Source organism: Doryrhamphus excisus, linkage group LG3, assembly GCF_037039965.1.
Source record: "Doryrhamphus excisus strain RoL-2023G ecotype Guam linkage group LG3, RoL_Dexc_Guam_v1.1, whole genome shotgun sequence".
Classification (NCBI taxonomy): Eukaryota; Metazoa; Chordata; class Actinopteri; order Syngnathiformes; family Syngnathidae; genus Doryrhamphus; species Doryrhamphus excisus.
The window spans coordinates 15,449,593-15,469,880 of record NC_136359.1 but is presented as its reverse complement, the minus strand read 5'-3'; the positions used below and the strand labels follow the sequence as shown (position 1 = coordinate 15,469,880).

General features: G+C 39.0%; 1 protein-coding gene across 2 annotated transcripts in view; it reads right to left on the bottom strand.

The window, feature by feature from the left end:
- Nucleotides 1-20,288, bottom strand: part of LOC131127983 (single-stranded DNA-binding protein 2) — a 48,567-nt gene that overhangs the window by 14,525 nt on the left and 13,754 nt on the right. Inside the window, exons 2-4 of one of the 2 annotated variants that reach the window (XM_058070422.2) lie at nt 11,169-11,241; nt 8,693-8,754; nt 7,935-8,019 (exon numbers count right to left, since the gene is read on the bottom strand). In XM_058070422.2, the coding sequence (XP_057926405.1) occupies nt 7,935-8,019; nt 8,693-8,754; nt 11,169-11,241 (220 nt within the window). Of the gene's footprint in view, nt 1-2,355; nt 2,585-7,934; nt 8,020-8,692; nt 8,755-11,168; nt 11,242-20,288 lie in introns of those variants that run through there. The other variant, XM_078789732.1, reaches the window with a different exon arrangement.

Genomic DNA, 20,288 nt, shown 5'->3' with positions numbered 1-20,288 from the left:
AAGTTGAGTACAATGAATTTGTAGCAAAACAAATTTATTTAATTATAAAGACTTTTAGAGTTAGAAGTTTGTCAATTCCAATCAGTAATAAAATATCACTGTGCCTGGAAATCAGGAACTCTTGATCCTCTCCCATCTGTTCAGTCTTTATCACCTTTAGGAGAAAATGATCCAATTATTTTCTATAATGGCAGCAATGCAAATATACCCGGCTTCAGGGGGTCATTACAGGTAGGATGCTATCAGCTATTCAGCAAGAGGGGGTGTCAAAGACAGTGGCGTTGCTTGTTTATCACTGATATATATCAGCCCTTGTAAACATCTCTGGCCAGTGAGAGACCATGTGAGATGTGAGGTGGCGCAGCGGGCTGATGCTCTGTCAGATAAGTTGCAGCCGACTGAAAATGATAGCCAGCCTGCTGCTGGAGAGCCACACTTCAGCCCAAGTCCCTATCTCACTTGGCTTTAGCCACGCTGGGGGAGATAAGAGACTCAACAGAGCAGAGAAGAGAAAGATTACACCCACAGTTTGTGATGAAGAGGATGCTGTGTCATGGTGTTTTATATCTGACACATGGCCATTAAGGATACATTATGGCCGTAACATTAGGTACAGTGCTAAATGTGCTTGCCTGTTGTGTAGTTAAAATAAAAAAAAACAAGAACTAAATTACACATGATAACCATATGCATATTTACATTGATTTATAGAATATGATGCATATTCAACATTTGCTCTCATTCCTAATGTTGTCGCCAATGACTGTATGTCTCTAATTGTGTAATCTAATTTTGCAGTATTTCATTAAATAAATGTGAGAAAAGACAAACAAGTTTTAAAATAAAATTGTAAATGAAACACGGATGTGTGTCGACAGCAGCAAAAACCATCAATGGGGTTAGTTGGGGGTCAAAGAGGAAAAAAAAAAGACTGTGTCAGCATTCCCACTGCTGTCAGTAGTCCTGCCAGTGCTTTAACATCACTATCTACACTTCTTTCACTGTAATCCTTTTCATGCACACAACCTATGAAGGTCTATCCATCCATCCATATATGCCGCTTATCCTCACTAAGGTCACGAGGGTATGCTGGAGCCTATTCCAGCTAAGTTCAGGCGCAAGGCTGGGTACACCCTGGAATGGTTGCCAGCCAATCACAGACCTATCAGGGTGTTATTGTGTAAACTTGGCCTGCACTCATCTGTATTGTTTATCATCCAAAGTGTGTCTGATAGGGTACAAAACAAGGATGTTAGTGAACCTGCCTTCGTTGAAATGATGACTGAACATGATGCAGTGAAGCTCACAAACACATTTTTCTGTTAAATGCTTGTCCACGATGAATCTTCAGTTGAAACCACAACTGCAAGAAATGTATCCCTTAATGCAGAGTTATTCAATTTCATATTTGATATTCAAACTTCACAGCGTTACACTATCACGATTTTTCAAACATATATTAATTAATTTGTCACGCCGATCAATGGCACAAAACGTGCATTAAAAATGCACATTGAAGCAAATTTTACACATTTTACGTATTGTTTCCTAAAGTACTTAAGCATAAAAATTCCACATTCAAATTGTGAATATATTATTCAACTTTGGTCATTAAGTGTCAGTAATTGTTCCCGGGTGAGACGAGCACCAGACTTGATTGCTGAAACAACAGGCCATTATTGCAAGTTTAAATGATCTCACAACAGGCTGCTGTTGCGGGCATAACCCACAAAAAGCTAAAAATCAAGTCTGAACCCCCAACGTCACTTCCTGTCCTTCCCACATTCGGAACACATTTACTACAAGCACAAGTATTATTTATGCCTTATTTTATCTGATTATATCTACTATATTGGATAATACAAATGTAACGATGACTATAGGGGTGTTATTTCATGTCTTGAGGGCTCGAACAATGTTTTAAAAAACATATTTAGAACATTGTAAACTGATTTTCTATGCCATATATACAAAAAAATGTCCATGTATGAATTTATGAATTAATTAATCACTTATCACAGTCGGGTCTGGAACCAATTAATCACAATAAATGAGGGATTATTGTACACTGCAAACCACAATATTGGGTACAATGAGATCCAATGAAAGTGCCTGAAAACCTCACAGTACGACGCAGTTCTGTTCTGCACTACCTGAAAGTCTGAGGCAAGTGATATGTGTCTGAGTAAATATTTTAGAACGTTTTTTGTATCTAAATACTTTGTGTTTAATGTAGGTAAAAAAAACACATTTGAACAACTGAGTTAAAAGTACGACACATCACAATACACACCACTTAGAAAAGCACATTGCTATAATATATTGCCCCTTCCCTTAGCTTGTTCTCTAACTCACACATTCTTGTCTTCCTCTGCCCCCAGTTAACCTCTCCCCTTCACTCCACGGCATGTCTTCAGGTCGGTTTAGGGGTAGCGAGGTGCACATATGTCAGCAATCACACCAACACATACAACCTCTCACTGCCCTCATGTCCAAACATGCAAGTAATATGACTCAGCGTTAAGGGGCTATGCGAAGTGAGCTCCTCTGAAACCAGAACACTGTGTACTTTTTAAGACTTAAGGCTCAGGGAGAGAGAAAAGGAAGTATCCATAAAAGAGGGAAAGACATCTCAGGTGCAAAACAATGGATGAAAAGGTAAAGAAGGAGAGAAGACAGACGTATAGTGCCTCCTGTTTTGCTATACCAACGGACATCATCAAAACCATTTCTACCCCAGCTCAAACTGGAGTTTTTCCTGCTTTGTTCTCCCTCACATCACTCCCTCTCCAACACCCCCCCCCCACTTCTCATTGCCATGACGATGATGCTACAGTGAGTCACCTGCACCTCCTCCCTCCTCCTCAACTGTGCCAAGGAACACTGGAGGATGGACGAGACAGAGCGAGAGAGGAGGAGAGACAGCTCTGTTTCCTTGGAAACAGACGGGGGTCTCCACATCCCCCCATTGGTTCACAACTGGTTGGAAGCAGCTTGTTACCCACAGTGCTTAGAGGCAACAGGGTATCTGCGTCCCTCTGTCCTTTATGGTTATGTTTTAATTTATTACAAACATGCATACAGTTTACATTGAAAGATACATGGTTAATGTTTCATGGTTCTGGTTAATGCACACACACACACACACAAGTAAAAGTGTGTTATAGGCTTACAAAATAGATACCATGAAGAGGACAGAAAAAGTGAAAAAAAAAATTGTTTCCACAATTCATGTATTCTATGGCCTTTTCCTGAACAGGATAAAGGGTTTAAGTGAATAAGCTACACGTGCAATGGTTTTTACGACCACATCATGGTGATCAACAGTTTCTGCAATCGGCAGTGTGCACTCTGCACTCAGTTAACTCCTGGTACAATCAATCTGAAATTCAAAACAAAAGTCAACATATATAAACAAGCCCATTTAAATGCACCAAAGTCATAAAGTGTGGTGCAAAGATAATGATTGTACTATTTCTTATTATGGGGGAATACTTCCATCGTGTATTTGTGTAGTCCATCTACCGTATATGTTAGCACAGTTCCAGTTTATAGAGTGATGGGGTGAATTTTTGACCACACGGGTGAGGTTCTACCATTTGTGTGGATATCCACTAGAACTCAAACAGAGAAAAGAATAAATACATTCCTATATCCACATTTTTATTGAAATTTGCACCAACATTCTCTTCTACTGGGTCTTGTGCAGTTCAGTCAATCAGTGTAAATGTCATGGGGTCCTCCTTCCCACGTCCCGCCTTGACAGTAAATACATTTCCAAGAGTATCAAAGTGACTTGCTTTCATTACTTTGTTGTTTGTTTGGAACTGCCATGTGTTTTCCATTTCCCACAGTGATACTGTATAATAAGAGTAGGCAGGCTTTTCACTATTTTCATATGATATTGGATGTATCTTCATTCATATACAGAAAAGTTAAGTCCAACTTTAAGCCTTTAAGTCAAACTCATGGATCGCCGCCTCAGGACAAGATAATAGTTATGTAGGATATCAATTCGCTTTAATATCTATCTGCAGATGAAATGTTATTCAATTATGATGGTACAAAATATGTTAATTTTGCCCTGGAATGAGAGTATGCATGCAATTAGTGTGAACACTTTTTGATTATTATTGAAAAAATGTAAATGAATACTCTTTTAAAAGAAATGTCACAGCCTCGGTTATGATAGTATATGTTATGATATGTATGATACCTCATGTCTGTTCATTTCACTTTACCCATGCTAATTTGCACTACTTTTGCACTACTGTTGCACTACATACCTCATGTCTGTTTATACTGTTTACATTGTTAATTTTAATATTGAAGTAGTATTAGAGTTATTGTACTATTTACTTTTTATTACTTGCTGCTGAAATTTCATGTATGCCGTATGTCGAGATATTTGACAATAAAGTTGACTTTGTGACATATTTTGTAGTGCGGTTGTACTCGTCAATGTCACAGCTTTTGTCTTGACTCAATGTTAAAACAATAGGAACCAAAGGCTCTATTTGCCGGTATGAAATTTGCTTTAACTTCTTTAATACTTGGGGTAGAGAAGTGAATGAGGTATCAAATTAAAGTTCGAGTCACTGTCATGTTATATCAAACAAAATTAATAACCTACTTGATTTTACATATGTCAACATTTTGGAACATTCCTAACATATGTGCACTGTAAAACTTCTATCACTGTATTCTCGCTAGTTGCTGCGCCTCTTCTTTCAAATGCCTAATCTGATCAAGAGGATTATGTGCCGAGAAAGACCCTGCTCCCATAAGTTTCAACACCGAATTGAAGATTCCATACCACATTGACTTGAATTTGCATGATGTCCCTCACTTTTGGATTCAGTGTGCAGGTTTGGACTGCATTATTTGATTTTGTATTGCATTCTTTACTATTTTTTTGTCCTCATTGACAATGTATTCTTAAGTATGTGAGCATTATTAATAATTTATACTTGAGTCCCTTACAAAAAAAAACAATAGGAATGTAGGAAACTTGTACTATCCAGTACCCAGGTATTTATTTCACAGTTATACTGGTTGAATTATCGGCTATGAATTACTGAATAGTTACGGATTGTATCGTTCTAAATGAACCAATATCGTCCTTGAGTCATATTGCCAACCACAAATTGTGAATCGAATCATTATATCCCGATGCACAAGTCACAAATCTGGAAGATCACTGTGCAAGCTACATCAGACCATTTGCAAAGTTTTATTTCTTTGCACACTCAAAGACATACCATTCACTTATTAAGCATCATTTTGCCCTGAGGACACGTTTTCCCCCACCCAACAGTTTGCTTCTGTTAATAAGCATATTCTTATCAGGGGTTGCACAGCACAGCCAGTACAAGTGTCAGACGCTGATAATGTCCTCAGTTCAGGAGTCGGGTATTGCACTCATTTTTCCATTCCAGCAGAACCTGCAGTACGACCAGTTTTCTTTGTGATCTTAAACTGCCTATGTCTACTCTGAAGCAAAATTAACTAGCGGAAATTGAGTGTGTGTATACAGTAGTACTCAACATACCATATGTAGACAATGCAATCTTATAAGTATAATCATTGAATTCTTATACATCTTTGAAGTTTTCTTACATTACCTAAAATGCAGAATGCCAACACAGTTTGAATTGAAATATCTCGCAGAGTAGTCATTAGGCTAAAAATGATTTCTACAACAGCCTCATTGAAGCCTGCCCTCTTCAATCAGGCCATGCCTGGACAAAGCATAATCATTTAAAAATAACTTGCTTTTATGACATCGTGGCCTCTTGCAAATGGAATCCATTCATTTACTATTGAGAACACAATTTACAAAGCACTTAACAGGATTGAAAACTGCACATCTGATGCCTGAGAAGCCTAATGATAGGAATCAATATCAGTGCATATCACATCACACAGTTCCTCAGTCTGTCTTTCCCTGGAATGAGAAACTTTACCACCGTTTCTTAAAAGACCATCACCTGTTGTAGTGGCATTACCCTTGCTTGAAAACAGACACTAATTTTCTACCAAGAACAAAAAGATGACATGGATAAGCGTAAAAAACAGCAGTGTTAATTAGCTACATGCAAGTAATTACATTCAGATGTCTGATTAAAATCTCTATCTATCTCAAAGTGAACAAAATTAAGGCACAGTAGCCTTTTTTCAATAAAAAAAAACATTTACCACGATTGTCCCCTCATTTAGTTTTAATTGAGCGACACATATCTCTGTAGTACTTCTGATTGGATCTCGGAGGCAGTGCAAGATTGATGTGGTTGATTGAAAGTGACCCCCATCTAATTACAATTGGTATAATTATACTTATCTGATTATATCCCTGCAGGAAATGTAAAAATAATTTGTTGTTAGATAGATTCTTAAGGTGATGCTGATCACACGAGAAGAAAAAACTGCTGTTTTTTTAGATGGCTGTGGTCAATAAGTATACATTCTGTACACTCTATACACATCATGGGCATGAATGACATACAAACTTCAATTATTTTCAAAGTTTAAAGTTTGGTTTTGAAAGTTCCACGCGATAAAGCCAAGCCCAATTCGCTTGTCATCGGTGATGATTTTTGTTTCGTTTCATTGTGGAGGTTTATAAAAAGGATACATGTATTTATGTTTATATTTCATATCTGGTTTATCCATCTTTTCACCAGTCCATCTTTCCTACATGTATCCCTCAGGACTGAGGTCACCCTGCCCTCCAGCTGCCTTCCCCACTGCCATAGGATGACATCATCACATAGCTGCCTCGTCCTTGGAGTGACTATTCATCACCCTGATCATCAATGGCATCACCTGCCCACACACACACACTCCCGCACACACACACACACACAATTGCACCAGTTGAGATCTTGCGGCTGCTCTACAGGACGGCAAACATACGAAAAAGAGGGATAGAACTGCATAGAAGAAGATGTGGAGGACAGGGTGCTAATGCTGGTGTAGGCAGAAAGTCCTGACCTCTGCACTTCTAACAATACATCTCAATAAAATATAATCCAGACAAATCTGATGAGTCAGACCAAAGGACCCACAGAGCAAACAGGGGTGAGAAGACCATCAACGCTCATTCATCACGTTCTCCTCCACAAGCAAAAGCCAATGTACAGTATGTCTTCTTTATAGTACACTCATTCGCAATCCAATCATGTCTTCGTGAACAAGTAATACAGTCGGGACGAGGTGACCACATAACTGACTGATCATGTGGGTAAAAATCGGGGGTAAACACTTTTCAAGCATTCTCTAGATACATTTTCAAACTATTCCAGCATATTCCAGCCATGGAAAAGCATACATTTAGAAAAATACCATACTGAACCAAATATAAGACAACCCTAAATAAAAAGAGAGAGTATTTTGCAAGAAAACGTTGTTTGAAAAAATATTTTTACGACACAAAAACAATTCCAGAATGATTACGTGACATATATTGCTTTGTTTGTCTCAGTTATTCTGTAAATTGCTCTCAGTTCAATTCATTTACCCATCCACAATTTTCTCTCAATTCCACTCAGGGATGCAACCTTTCAATTTGTTAGGGGTTGTGAATGATGGGACACAATTTGGGATCACAACCCATGCTGAATGCATTGAGGGCAACATTGTGTACCACTACACAAATACAGTACATGTGTACACATACCTTAAAGTAATATTGCCCTCTCACGTCAAGGCTTCAGTGTCACAAAGGACCACCTAGTATTAATATAACATACGTATGTTGCTGAAGGTTGAATATCCATAGGAACATGGATGTGGTCACTGAATGATTCAAAACAATTGCCGGGAGCCAGACATATAATCAATTAAAAGTCAAGGAGTTTGAGTCTCAATATAAACCGTTTTCAGATAATGCAGCATCATTTGTGGGAGAAATGAGTAACATGTAGTTGACTCACGTAGTCATGGAAGGCCTTGGCCTCACTGGAGTGCTCACATGTGTCTCTTCTCTCTGGGGCAGCACAGTACAGGTCCCAGAAAACACTGCAGCACAAAGATCTCTTAGAATAAAGACACCCATCAGAAAGAAATAATAGCATTTTTATGTCATGGTCATGGAGTCGGTCCACTACCTTGTAGAAGAAGTAGCTTTGGAAAACATATATTATAGGCCTTATTATTTATTATCTTATATCATATTCTCCTCCAACTAATGCAGAACAAAACGTGCAAAAACCCTCATACGTGATATCATTGGATAAGCAATATTGCTATTTATAGCCTACAACATTCTGTGTAACCATGGCGACAATATACAACCAAAGTCAAAAGGGTTCACTTGATTAAGAACCATCCCTTCAGAACCCCCCCCCCCCCCCCACATGTTATATCACTGGTTAGTTATTGATAGGGATAAAAATGTGACTTACATTTGATTATATGTGTAGCCATGGGACAACAACTGTTTAAGGTTGGTCACATGATCAGCAACCTACTGACCGTCGGTCAGGCATATGGGTGGTCAGCAACAGGCTTAGAATTTATTTTGTTCCCATATGCTTTCAGTTTTTTGTGAAATGTTTTGTTTTCGTTCAGAGGTTTCTCCGTTAATGTGTATTGTATCAGGAAGTAGGTCCATTCAAATTTTCTAGTTGAGATTTAAAAAAGTCAAAGTTAGGACAAGGTGTGGTTTTTGCTCTATGATATTTAAACTTACCACCACCAAGAATGGAGGAACCCCGGAGGCTCTCCTAATGTGATGTTCTTCTCCCATCGGATCTGAACAAGAAGAGATAAAATGTTGCTTGAGTAAATACTGAAAAGAAGGGGTTGTGATGCAATAGAATTCTTAGACACATTACATTATTATGTCATTGTGATATGGTCAGTGTTTGTCCAAGATCTTTATCCATTCACAATAACCTGAAGATATATTTCAACTGAGGTCATAGACATGTACCAGCCTGAGGAGCACAGGCTGCACAAGCACTCTTCCTACCCTGTTTTTGTCCCACTGCAGTATTTCTTACTAAAAATTATTCCCACGCAACTTTATGTGTCTTTAACAGTCCATTGGGGTATCAGTATGTCAGACATAACATTTAACAAAGATGTTGCCAGACCTAGCCAGATTAACTAGTCACTGTGTACTAGGGTGACCAACTTTCCCGTTTTGCTCAGGGCATCGCATATATTGAGCAAAAATGGCACATAATCCTTCCTGACCAATCAGTATCCATCAAAAATACTGATTTCTTCAAGTTTGCTGAACAGTGGACTCGTCAGAAAGGTATAGAAAGAACAAGATCAGGCACACAAATCACTTGGGTTATATGCAGTGACTCAGTGAAGGTCAGTGACTAACACAGCAGTGATGTCACGCCGTGTACTTGAGTTTGATTTATGTTCTCACAATGCATTTAAAAGACATGAACACACATGCCACACAATCACACCACTGTTCTATTTCCAAAAAACTAACCGGTTGTCTTTGTCATGTCTAAATTTAACATTTGATAAAAAGAGACGGAGCCATCTGTTTTAAAAGAAGTACAAACTATAACAGGAAACAGAAGAGCATTGCTCTTTCAATCAGACTGTCCTGACCTCGGCTGCAGGTCAGACTGTGACTTTTGAAGGAATGCTTTGCTTTGAAGCTCATTGGAGGTCAGGAAGGAAATACCTCTCTTCTTGCATGCTTCAACAGCTCCAGCAAAGACGTTAATCTGGCATGCACCATGACGAAGACATCACAGTTACTCAAAATGAAAATTAGGGAAAAAAAACCATCCTTCACACTATGAGGTTGAATTTGCTCCTAAATTGTAAAATATAAACAAAACATGAAATACAACAATATATTACAATAACATATTAATATAGCAATGGCAATAACTTCCAGGAAATGTTTGGTGAGGGAAAGCTAAGTTGCCTGAAGTGGTTGGACAAGAATATGGAAGTGTTTTGTGAACATGGGTGAAGCTGGACTATCCAACACATTTCCAACGTTACTTTTTTCATTTTGAGAGCCAGAAGAGCAACTGTAAGTAACAAATTCATCAGTGTACTGTGTTTATTCTGTGTACGTAATCGGACATAATGAGCTTGGCAGCTGTCAGGAAGTCCTCGGGATTGTGACCAATCACAGTGGTGGAGTAAATTTAACAGACCGTTTGGTGTACCTAAACGGAGATAATTTTTTTGCACATTACCTGAAAAACACACTAACCGGGGCAGACACTAACTGAGGTTCCACTGTATGTTTCCCTTTGTTTTGCGCATATTTTGCTGCAACATTATTTTTGTGTTGGTATTTTGGGCTGATGAGATTCCTGAGGCGGCAGATACACTTCAAACAGTTGCAGATGATAAAAAAAGTAGATAACAGGCCTTTAAAGTTATGTTTTACTCCACCCTACTAGCTCAGCTAAAGCAACATTGGCGCTGAGAATGTGTGCCGGTTGTATACAAGGCTGTGTTTATACTTGTTGCACTCTTAGCTAATGCATTCTCACATTCAATCCGACACCGCCTATCCTTTTCATCTTCCACATCTGTGGAAGAGAGTGCACATAAGGTGGAGGAGGGAAAAAAGATGTGAGTTTGCGCATGTGCATTCACACACACACGCACACACACACAAAGTCAGAGTGATGAGAATTGGTGCCAGGTGATGATGTAACCTTTTCCATCCCCTTGTTCTTTGTTCTCCTCTTAGTTACCACAAACGTCTAAATTTGTAATTTATCGTCATTTTGGTTGAGCCACCACAATCTACTGGCCTACTTTTCACCTCATCACCTTCTAAACTCATTTGAATTACAGCAAGGACATACTTGCATTCAAGGGAGAGAGTAATGGAGGTAGAGATAAGGACACAAGCAAGAGAAGAAGGAAGGCATCCAAAAAGGACAAGAATGAGTTTTTGAGGCAATCACAGTCAGTGATATCATTGAAAAGACATCAGCTGTAAGACGTCATGCTTAATGTTCTTTGGTGTAATTTCTTTTAAATCCAGAACCTGCATTAAAAAAGCTTATCTGCTGCAACCAACATGTTGGCTCAGCACTATTCGTCCTGACTAATTCAATCAGCTGTTACATTTACTGGACACACTGCAGGAGGGTCAGACTATTTGTCAGAGTGTACTCAACATGCACCACATTAACATGCACAGCATGCTGGTGACTTACCTCTGAGAGGAAGGTCTGTGCTGACTTCTGGGCTCCTACATGCAGCAGGTACTCGTATACATACAGAGCTAACCTGCACATAAACGACAAGAATGGATTTATAAGTCAACTTGTTTAAGAGAATTATAAAGTACATATTTCGAGCTCACTGATAAACCACTTATCCTCCACTCCTGTCTCATTGTCAGTTCAAGCTCCAACTACACTTTTCTATCACTTATTTCAGCTGGAGCATATCCCAACATACACTCTGGACTGGTCGCCAGTCAATCACAGGAAACATTCAGTATAGAGACAGCCATTTACAACCACTACATTATCAGTGACACACTTTGACTACTAATGCAATATAATTACATCATATCTGGCTGCGCCAGGATGCAATGGTGAAGGGCAATGGAGTTTTTTATTCTACTCTACTACTTTTTTTACTGGGTACTGCACAGTTAATTCTGATAGCTGTCTTTTGACTTAGAATCAAAGCCCACAATGCATAGGACAGAATTCAGGATAGTTTACATGATTATAAGGCTTTGTGTGTTGCTATGAATGTGTTTCTGAGGGGAACTGAGTGGTGGGACAGACAGGAAGTGACATCAAGAGTTCAGAGCTGAGTTTTAGGTTGGCATGTGTTACGGCTGCAACAGTAGCCTATGTTTTTATATGTACAATATTTTATTATCTGTTGTTCTGGCAATCAAGTCTGGTGCTTCTGTGTCTCACTCAACATTACAATAAAACGATTAACATTGATTGACCAGTGTGGAGTACTACATACGTAGTATCATGTCTGATTGTGTTTTCTGAATGACTATTGTATTTTAGTTCATTTAGCCATTTTTATGCTTGAAACTGCTGAATTTACATTGCTTTTACTAGTAATAGGCTGTATTCAACCATGAAACTGCATAATTTATGCCATCCATCCATCGTCCTTCGTTTATGCGACATCGGGCCTAAGCACGAAGCCCCACCCCAAATCTGACATTTTTGACATATACAGCCTGAATCTAGATTGATTTCGTAATGCCTGAACAGCAAAAAACGTAGTTTATTCTTCCAATATGGAGCAAAACCACAAGTGAAAGTGGATGTGGGGGCGCTCTTGCGTCTCAGTTTGTTCAACTGCAAACCAACATCACCAGTCCTATTTCTAGTCGTCATTGCATAGGAAGAGAGCTCATGTACTTTATGTTCAGTGCCACCAGCATATGTATGGATGGCTAGATTATTTACCATAGCATCCCACGCAGACAGGTCAGTTAAGATCGCTGATGAATGGTTGCGTCAAAGTGGATGTGAAAAAAATGTCAGTTTAAGTCCCCTTCCAAGTAAAAGTCCAGAATAGTTTAAATGCAAAGTCAGAGCGCTTTTAAAAGACACCACAGACCTCTTTGGAACAAGGTAAAAATAAACTCTCCAGACTTTCTGCATGTCTTGAAAATGATGGACGGTGCACCATTCTGCTGTACTCACAGGTACGTCTTCTCCTCCATCCTACTCCTACACTCCCATCCATCTCCTTTGTCACTTTCTTCCCCGTTTCCTGCTGTCAGTGAGCCAACTTCCATTGCACCCTGCGCCTCTCACTGACCATGTTTGTTTAATGATGAGAGGAGTTGTATTGCACCACGCCATCCTTTCTATCCCGTCATCCCTCATGTGGCCTGGTAGTTACGATGTCTCACTAAAGAGATACAGACGGAACTTTACACAGGGACAAGGTTAACGAAACAATGAAAAGCTCGACAAAACTCTCAACACCTTGACAACTCAACATGAATAAAACATGTATCTAACTACGTTTTTTTCCCCCCACTCTGAACATTTTGAGGAACAAATACTTTATATCACTTAGTTTTCTGCCCAAGTCGGTGTCTTCTTCTTCTGACTTGTCAAACTTTTTGTCATGCATCTGCCTTGATAGAGTAATTCAATAAAATGATGCTGCATACATGCACAGTTAAGAATGAAAGCTATAATAATAATTATAATAATAACGACTGCATCAATGTAATAATAATATATGGCACTATAACGTGAGTACACCATATCAAAAGCAACTTTAATTTCTGAGTATTTGACACTGTAATCGGAATCTCAAAAGCTTTTAAATAAAATCAACCAACAAAAAAAAGACAGAAAATCCCTAATGAATAACAAGATTTTGAATTAGTGTCACTTTCATTGTTATGTGGATATTGACAAAAAAATCTGAAAAATAACCCGGAACTATTCTAAATAACAATGCGAAAACCAGCCGAAATGGACATCAGATGGTATTTTCTACACAACAAACTTGTAGAAAGTATTACTATGACTCATTAGTTCACTCATTCTGTCCATTGAGCTATAGAACCAACACGCCCTGGTGTTGAGACAGATGCACAGAGTGAAACCTCTTGACAACCAGTATGTTTGGTTGGAAAAAAAGATGAGGAAAACAAACACGCATCAACCTCCTCCTCTTTTTAAAAAATATTTAATACACAGCAAAAGAAGGCAGAAAGCAGAGGTAGACATAATGGTACTTTGTTAGCATTTAATATCGACCAACGTTAACTGCTCATTTTCTCAAAAGACACATAAAAAGGCTTAAGAAACACTAAAATCTCTAACGCACCTTGCTCATTGTTCATTTCCCACTTGTTCACTTGATAAAAAGCACTCAGCTATGTGGAAGTGGACTGACAGTGAAAATACTGAGCAGAGATAAGCTTTAAGGATTAGAAGACGAGGAGACTGTTCAAGGTTAAGAATCCGCCATATTTGACACAATAAAGTGAGAGCATTAGGGGTCTTGGATGAAATAAACTGTCAGTTTGAATAATATTTTCATTAGTGGGTAAGCAGTTCAGCTTGAGGCAACAGGAACATTTTTCATTGGATCCGTTTCCATGCTTTTGGCCCATTCACATTAGAGTTTTTGTTGTTACACACAAATCTAGATTTCGTAATAGTAGAATTTTTAATTATAGTAATAAAACTAAATCAATTCATCCATTTTCTAAACGTTTTGTCCTCATTAGAGTCACAGCTGAGCTGGAGCCTATCACAGATGACTTCAGGCAAGAGGTAGTGCTCACCCTGCACTGGTCCCCAGTCAAACGTAGGGCAGATACTGTACATACAAACAACCATTCATACATAGATTACTTAGATGACTAATCCACTACTCCACAGCATTGCCATAAATAAGATACTGTATATTAACTTAAATTAAAAAAACTTTAACTGCATAATAAAACAATACATTATTTCCATCCATCTATTTTTTATACCGCTTGTCCTCACAAGGGTTGCGGGCATGCTGGAGCCTATCCCAGCTGTCTTTGGGCAAAAGGCGGGGTACAGCTTGGACTGGTCTCAATACATTATATATAATGTAGTATTCATTATTATTTCATTATATTATACAGTATATAATTAAATTGTACTTTGTATATCTTTAGAATATGGCAATATGTTTATATGAATTACTTTTCCTTTTCCTTCTGAGGTGACTGGGTACAAGTGGAGGAGGTAAGTCTACCTGAAGATCGCACGTCTGATCTTTTTCTCCATCATATTGAAGTGTTTGTGTGCTCTCTGACTCAAATCTAATCAAATTTATGTTTGGATCCAACCCTCATCCTGGCTGCTGCTGTGTAAAGAAGCAGACAGTCAGCGAGTCAGAAGAGTCAGAGACCACCTTTGTTTGAATAAAGGCACTTTGTGGAAACCGTTGATGGTATCATTTGGCAATATTTTTTGAAATGCTGAGATGAGATAATTCATGAACTGCTTCTTTTTGCATTGTAAGGTTATGCATATCCCGAGATTAGCTCAGAATGGTATTAGTATTTGATTAATTAACTACTGGCAATTCTGACAAAGCACAACATCAATGTGGAGTTGGCACGTTCTCATAGTACTTGCGTCGGTTACCGCTCACCTTCCAAAAACATCCATGTTAGGTTAACTGGAGCCTCTGAAGTGTTGATAGGTGTGAATGTGCGTATGAATGATTGTCTTTATGTGTTCTGTGATTGACTAGCCACCAGTCCAGGGTGTACACTGGAAAACCTTTGAGAAAATATGTTGCCTAGAGGGCTTCGGGAAATGTCGCCAGAGTTAGTGGTGTCGCCACATTGGAAAAACTGATTCTGTGTCTGTTGAACCCCGTCCCTCCACTCCTCAGTGTGGAACCACTGCCACACATCTTGACCTATGACATTTGCCTTGAACGGAAAAAATATATGGAAAAAAAATAATTGGCTCCCAACGACGTAAGCCGTCCTAACAGCTGATTAGTTTGCAACTGACACAACACTATACTAAAAGGACTTCAAACATCTAGCAATGCTAGCAATATACTACCAGTTCTTAGAATACTAATTGTGGGATCTGAGACTTATCAATTAAATCATAAATATGTATTGAAATATATATATATATATATATATATATATATATATATATATATATATATATATATAAATCATGATATGTGACACTTTTCTGGAGTCACAACTGAGCTTGAGTCAGTCCAACATAATAGTATATGTGGTTTAAGTGCCCTACTATGAACTAGTATGTCATGAATAACTTGCAGGTGACTATGTGACACACACGGGAGAAAGAAAAAGGACTTACAGAGACAGAAAAAAGGCCACATGAGGCGTGCAGAGGTGAAGGCATCGTCGAGCAAGATGAGATGAATACTCGTGGGATTTGAGCTGCACATTAAGCAGCAGCTCACTTAACATCACACCCTGCTGTGACCTCCTTTACTTGAAAACAAAATTCTTCTCTGCTTCAATATCAACTTAACCTCACTGCGCTGTTTAAAAGAAATGAACACATTTGGTAGAGTGTGATGTTAGCGGTACAATGCGTATTGTACTTATATGAGTGAATTTCTAGTTTTAAACCATGAACATTCTTCTTTAATTGTAAAAAATTACAAAGCAAAAATACAATAAATACAATCAAGTGGTTCAAGAAGGTCACAACAACAACCTCGTACTGTTAACATTTCATCGTTGCAGGGTGAATTTTTGCAAAAACGTCAGTGTCGTGGTCATGTGATTGTTGTTAGCAACTGATAATTTGTTAAGTGGTGTTGATGCTTGTTGATAAACCACTTATCCTCCACTCCTGTCTTGTTCTAAATCACATCTCCATATTTGGTGACCCTCGAGGTTAGGGATGAGCCGGATACTGGTTCTAAACCAGTATCTGTTACGGATAATGCATTTTTGCCAGTTATGATTATGAAACATGTACATTTCGTCATTATACATATTCCTGTTTAAAGAAAATGCTCATTATGTATTCACTCTTCATGCACTGTGATTGGCCAGTCACACACAGCGATTGCCTCTCAGCGGTTCCTCATTCATGTACATTTTCTTCAGCTTGCCTCTATTTTGGTTTAAAGTCATTTGGTAAACTCATTCTGGAACTTCACTGGCTCCCAGTGAAAATTAGGGTCAATTTTTAAATGATGCTATTGTTTTTAATAGTGGAAGTACCCGTCTGAGCTATGGCAGCGGCACTCCCCAGGTAGGGCCCTAAGGTCTACAGACAAACCGCTGCTGTCTTTCCCCCGCTCGAGACTCACCAAAAGAGGGGACTGAGCCTTTTCTGTAGCTGTGCCAAAACTTTGAAAAGTCTGAGATGCACAAAAATTCAAGCACTTTAAAACCCTGCTTGTTTTTTCACTGACATTCAACAAAGACTGAACAGGCACACAGGTTTAGTTTTTTTATATTTCATATTTTTTAAACTAAATTCACCTGTGATTGGCTGGCGACCAGTCCAGGGTGTACCCCGCCTCTCAGCTGAGCTGGGATAGGCTCCAGCATACCCCTGCGACCTTAGTGAGGATAAGTGGCACAGAGCATGGATGGATGGAACAAAATTTGCCGTCTATGTGTTGTTGTAGCATATTTATTCATTTACTGTCTTTTAGTCTATATGACTTGTGCAACACTTGGTGAAAACTAGTTGTTTTTAAATGTGCTATATTAATGAAGTTTGACTTGACTTGACTTGACTGAGTTTAGTGGTTTTGAAACTGTGACTTTCTCATATATGGTATACCTTGAAACCAGTAATCGGCCCATGTCAAATGCTGAGCATCCATCCATACATCCATTTTCTTTACCGCTTATTCTGATTAGGGTCGTGATAATGTGATAAAGGAACCTTCCATGAGTCAAACATACAGTATTGTATGTGCAGAAAGCACAAAGTCAGAGCTACCCATGAATGAATGAACCATACCAGCTAAATCAATAATAACTTAATATACTTGTCTACATCACACATAACTTTTATTAACAACTGCCTCCAAGGAGCCAAATTGTAGCAGTCCACTGAGCACCCTGCATCAAGCGCACGCCACCTGTGGATGAGCTCTGGCTGCTTTACGCATCACATGCTCCTGACCACTTTGGCCCAAATAGAGAGGGACTCACACAAAAGAGTGAGCGGTGATCAAGCTGGTGCCCCCACTGAGTGCGGGCCAAACACTTTCCCTGATTAATCAAGCCTCGCAGCACGGCTTTATGTGCCATTAAGAGCTGCTCCAAATGACTCCACTTCATTCATTAAAGTAGAGCATCCTCTATGGGTTGGAGCGGCTCGCCAGGAAGACCGACGGACATGTGAGGGCGCCGGGGCACAAGGAGGAGAGAGACAGGGGCACTGAGGCAAGATGAGCAACAACAAATATAGACCCATTACTATGTTGAATAATTCATCGTAAATGCAAGGCTTTGAGAAAACAACAGAGGGAAAAAAAAATACAACAACATTTGGGATGGGGTTTTTTTTCCACCCAGTGAAGATTATCTTCAGAATATTTATGCACAGACATAGTCTAGGAATGTAAGCGTTGCACAGGCAAAACTCTTAATGAGAACATCAGGCTACACCTGATTAATCCCTGTTGCATTATCATTAGACTAAAGTATAATTGAATCTGTGCAGGGAACGACTAGGTGCATTCACAGTAGCTTGTCTCTTTTGCAAACTTGCACAAAAGTCATGTAAACACAAACAGAAGGAGGACAAAAGGTCTTTCATAAATAGATACATACTGTAGCTAAGTGATACATATAAGAAGCACAACAGAAAGATGAAGAGACAGAGCAAGAGAGTAAATGATTAATGAAAGGAGCGGGGAAGCGCAGTGAGAGGAGGTCAGGACAGGGCTGAAGAGGAGATGCTGCCGTCTGGGAGCAAAGCCGAGAGGCACAACATTGTAAACATGCTACACACACAAGTATCACCGTAGAGTGGGACTCAAGCTTATTTAAAGGGGACCTATTATGCTTTGTCCACTTTCTTGACCTATAAATGTAGTAAAAATGTTGTATTCTCATGTTAAACGATGCCAAAGTCTCAGATAATGAGGTTTGCGCATTTGGAAGTGAGCCCTAAAAGAATGGCTCAAAACGTTCTGTTTCAAAAGGCGTGGTAAGACAGTTCCTTTGTGACATCACAGAGGGGCGGACGTCCTTATATATAAACTCTCTGCCCTCCCCCAAGCTAGCAATGCCTCAAAAAGGAACACCACTTTTGTTTACAATTCCTAAAGACGCCACCGTCAGGTACAAGTAGTTGGAGTTCCTGATTCCCTACCAGCAAAAGAAATGTATTTTAATCTGTCACGGGTTTTGTGAACATGGGCCCCGATGCAGCTGGACTACGAAACTGGAAGTGTATCTACACACTCGGCAGTGTGACCAACCACAATATTGAAGCACTTGCAAACAGGCCCTTTAACTTATGATAGACTTTCCACCTTGCATTTTGAATGATTCAGTATACGTTTCTTAATTTGATACTGTCTGATAATAACCCACACAATTGTGAAGAATATCAGTTGGTTGACTAATAAGATCCCTGGTAATCAACAAACATAACTGACATTGTCCCTATATGAAGAAGACAACAAAAATAATGAAGTAAAACTAAATGAAATGACACTTATCAGTCTCCTCCTTGCTACACTATATATATAAAATTGATGCTTTCGATTCATCTCCAAGTGGCTGTGCACTGTAGCTGTATATCACTGGCTTTGCACTGATGCATCTCTAATTGACATTTCTGCTGATGATCATAAGTTGAATCTATATCCTCCATTACACTTCCAAGAAATCCCCCTGAGATATCTCTAATGGCTTCTGCTAAATGCACGGTGCTTGTGCTGAGATTTCTATAAAGTGTTTTCTCCTGCATAGATGTCAGCGGCAGGTTTGGGATGTAGCTAAGTGTTGGGTGGAGCAGCGAAAAGTTCACTCCAGCTTTGAAGATTAGCGGACACGTCATAATCCCACATGGAAACAGTCTGGATGGAAGACATTTGTACTCAAATAAACTTTGTTTCATCTGCTCGTGTTCCATGTTTTGTCTCCACTGTCTTATGCACAGCTTTCTGAGCAAATGTTTGTCATAGTCTGTATCCCTCTCACTTCCATAGCCAATGATGAGGCTCTTGGTAGAGATTTGGATCCACTTTGGCACAATCCAGTCCATGCTGGTGAGAGCTGTACTACAAATACCATACTGGTTGCTGATGAAGGCTGCCTGAGGTGAGCGTGTTTCTCATAAAGAGTAAAAGCTGTTTATAGAAGTTAAGAAGGACTTTCCCTCCTGCAAAGGGAAGAATTCGCAAGTGGAAAGGTCACACGTGAGAGTTTAAATCCAAAGAATGAACTTCATATCCTGATGGGAAGGAAGAGTTCTGTGTTCTTTGGATCACCTTTTGTTTACCTTTCATTAAATTGATATCCCAGAATGCCCCTCTGGCACTAACATTTTAGACCATCCAATGTAAAATGAAAATGTACAAAAAATTTGTGGTTACACAAGGTTTTAGGTTAGTAGTATTTTTTTTTCATTTGCTATTTTGATCAACAAAACAATTGAATAACCAAGTAATCACTCATCATCATGGCATGATCGTACTACTACTGTAATATTACCCTGAAGGTGATTTAAGGTGACATAATAATAACAATAATAATAATTAGAGGTGTCCCAATTTGACATTGATATTGAATATTGGTCCCATATCAGCAAAAACAAGTATTGGATTATATTGGCCTGCATTCAAATCCCTGA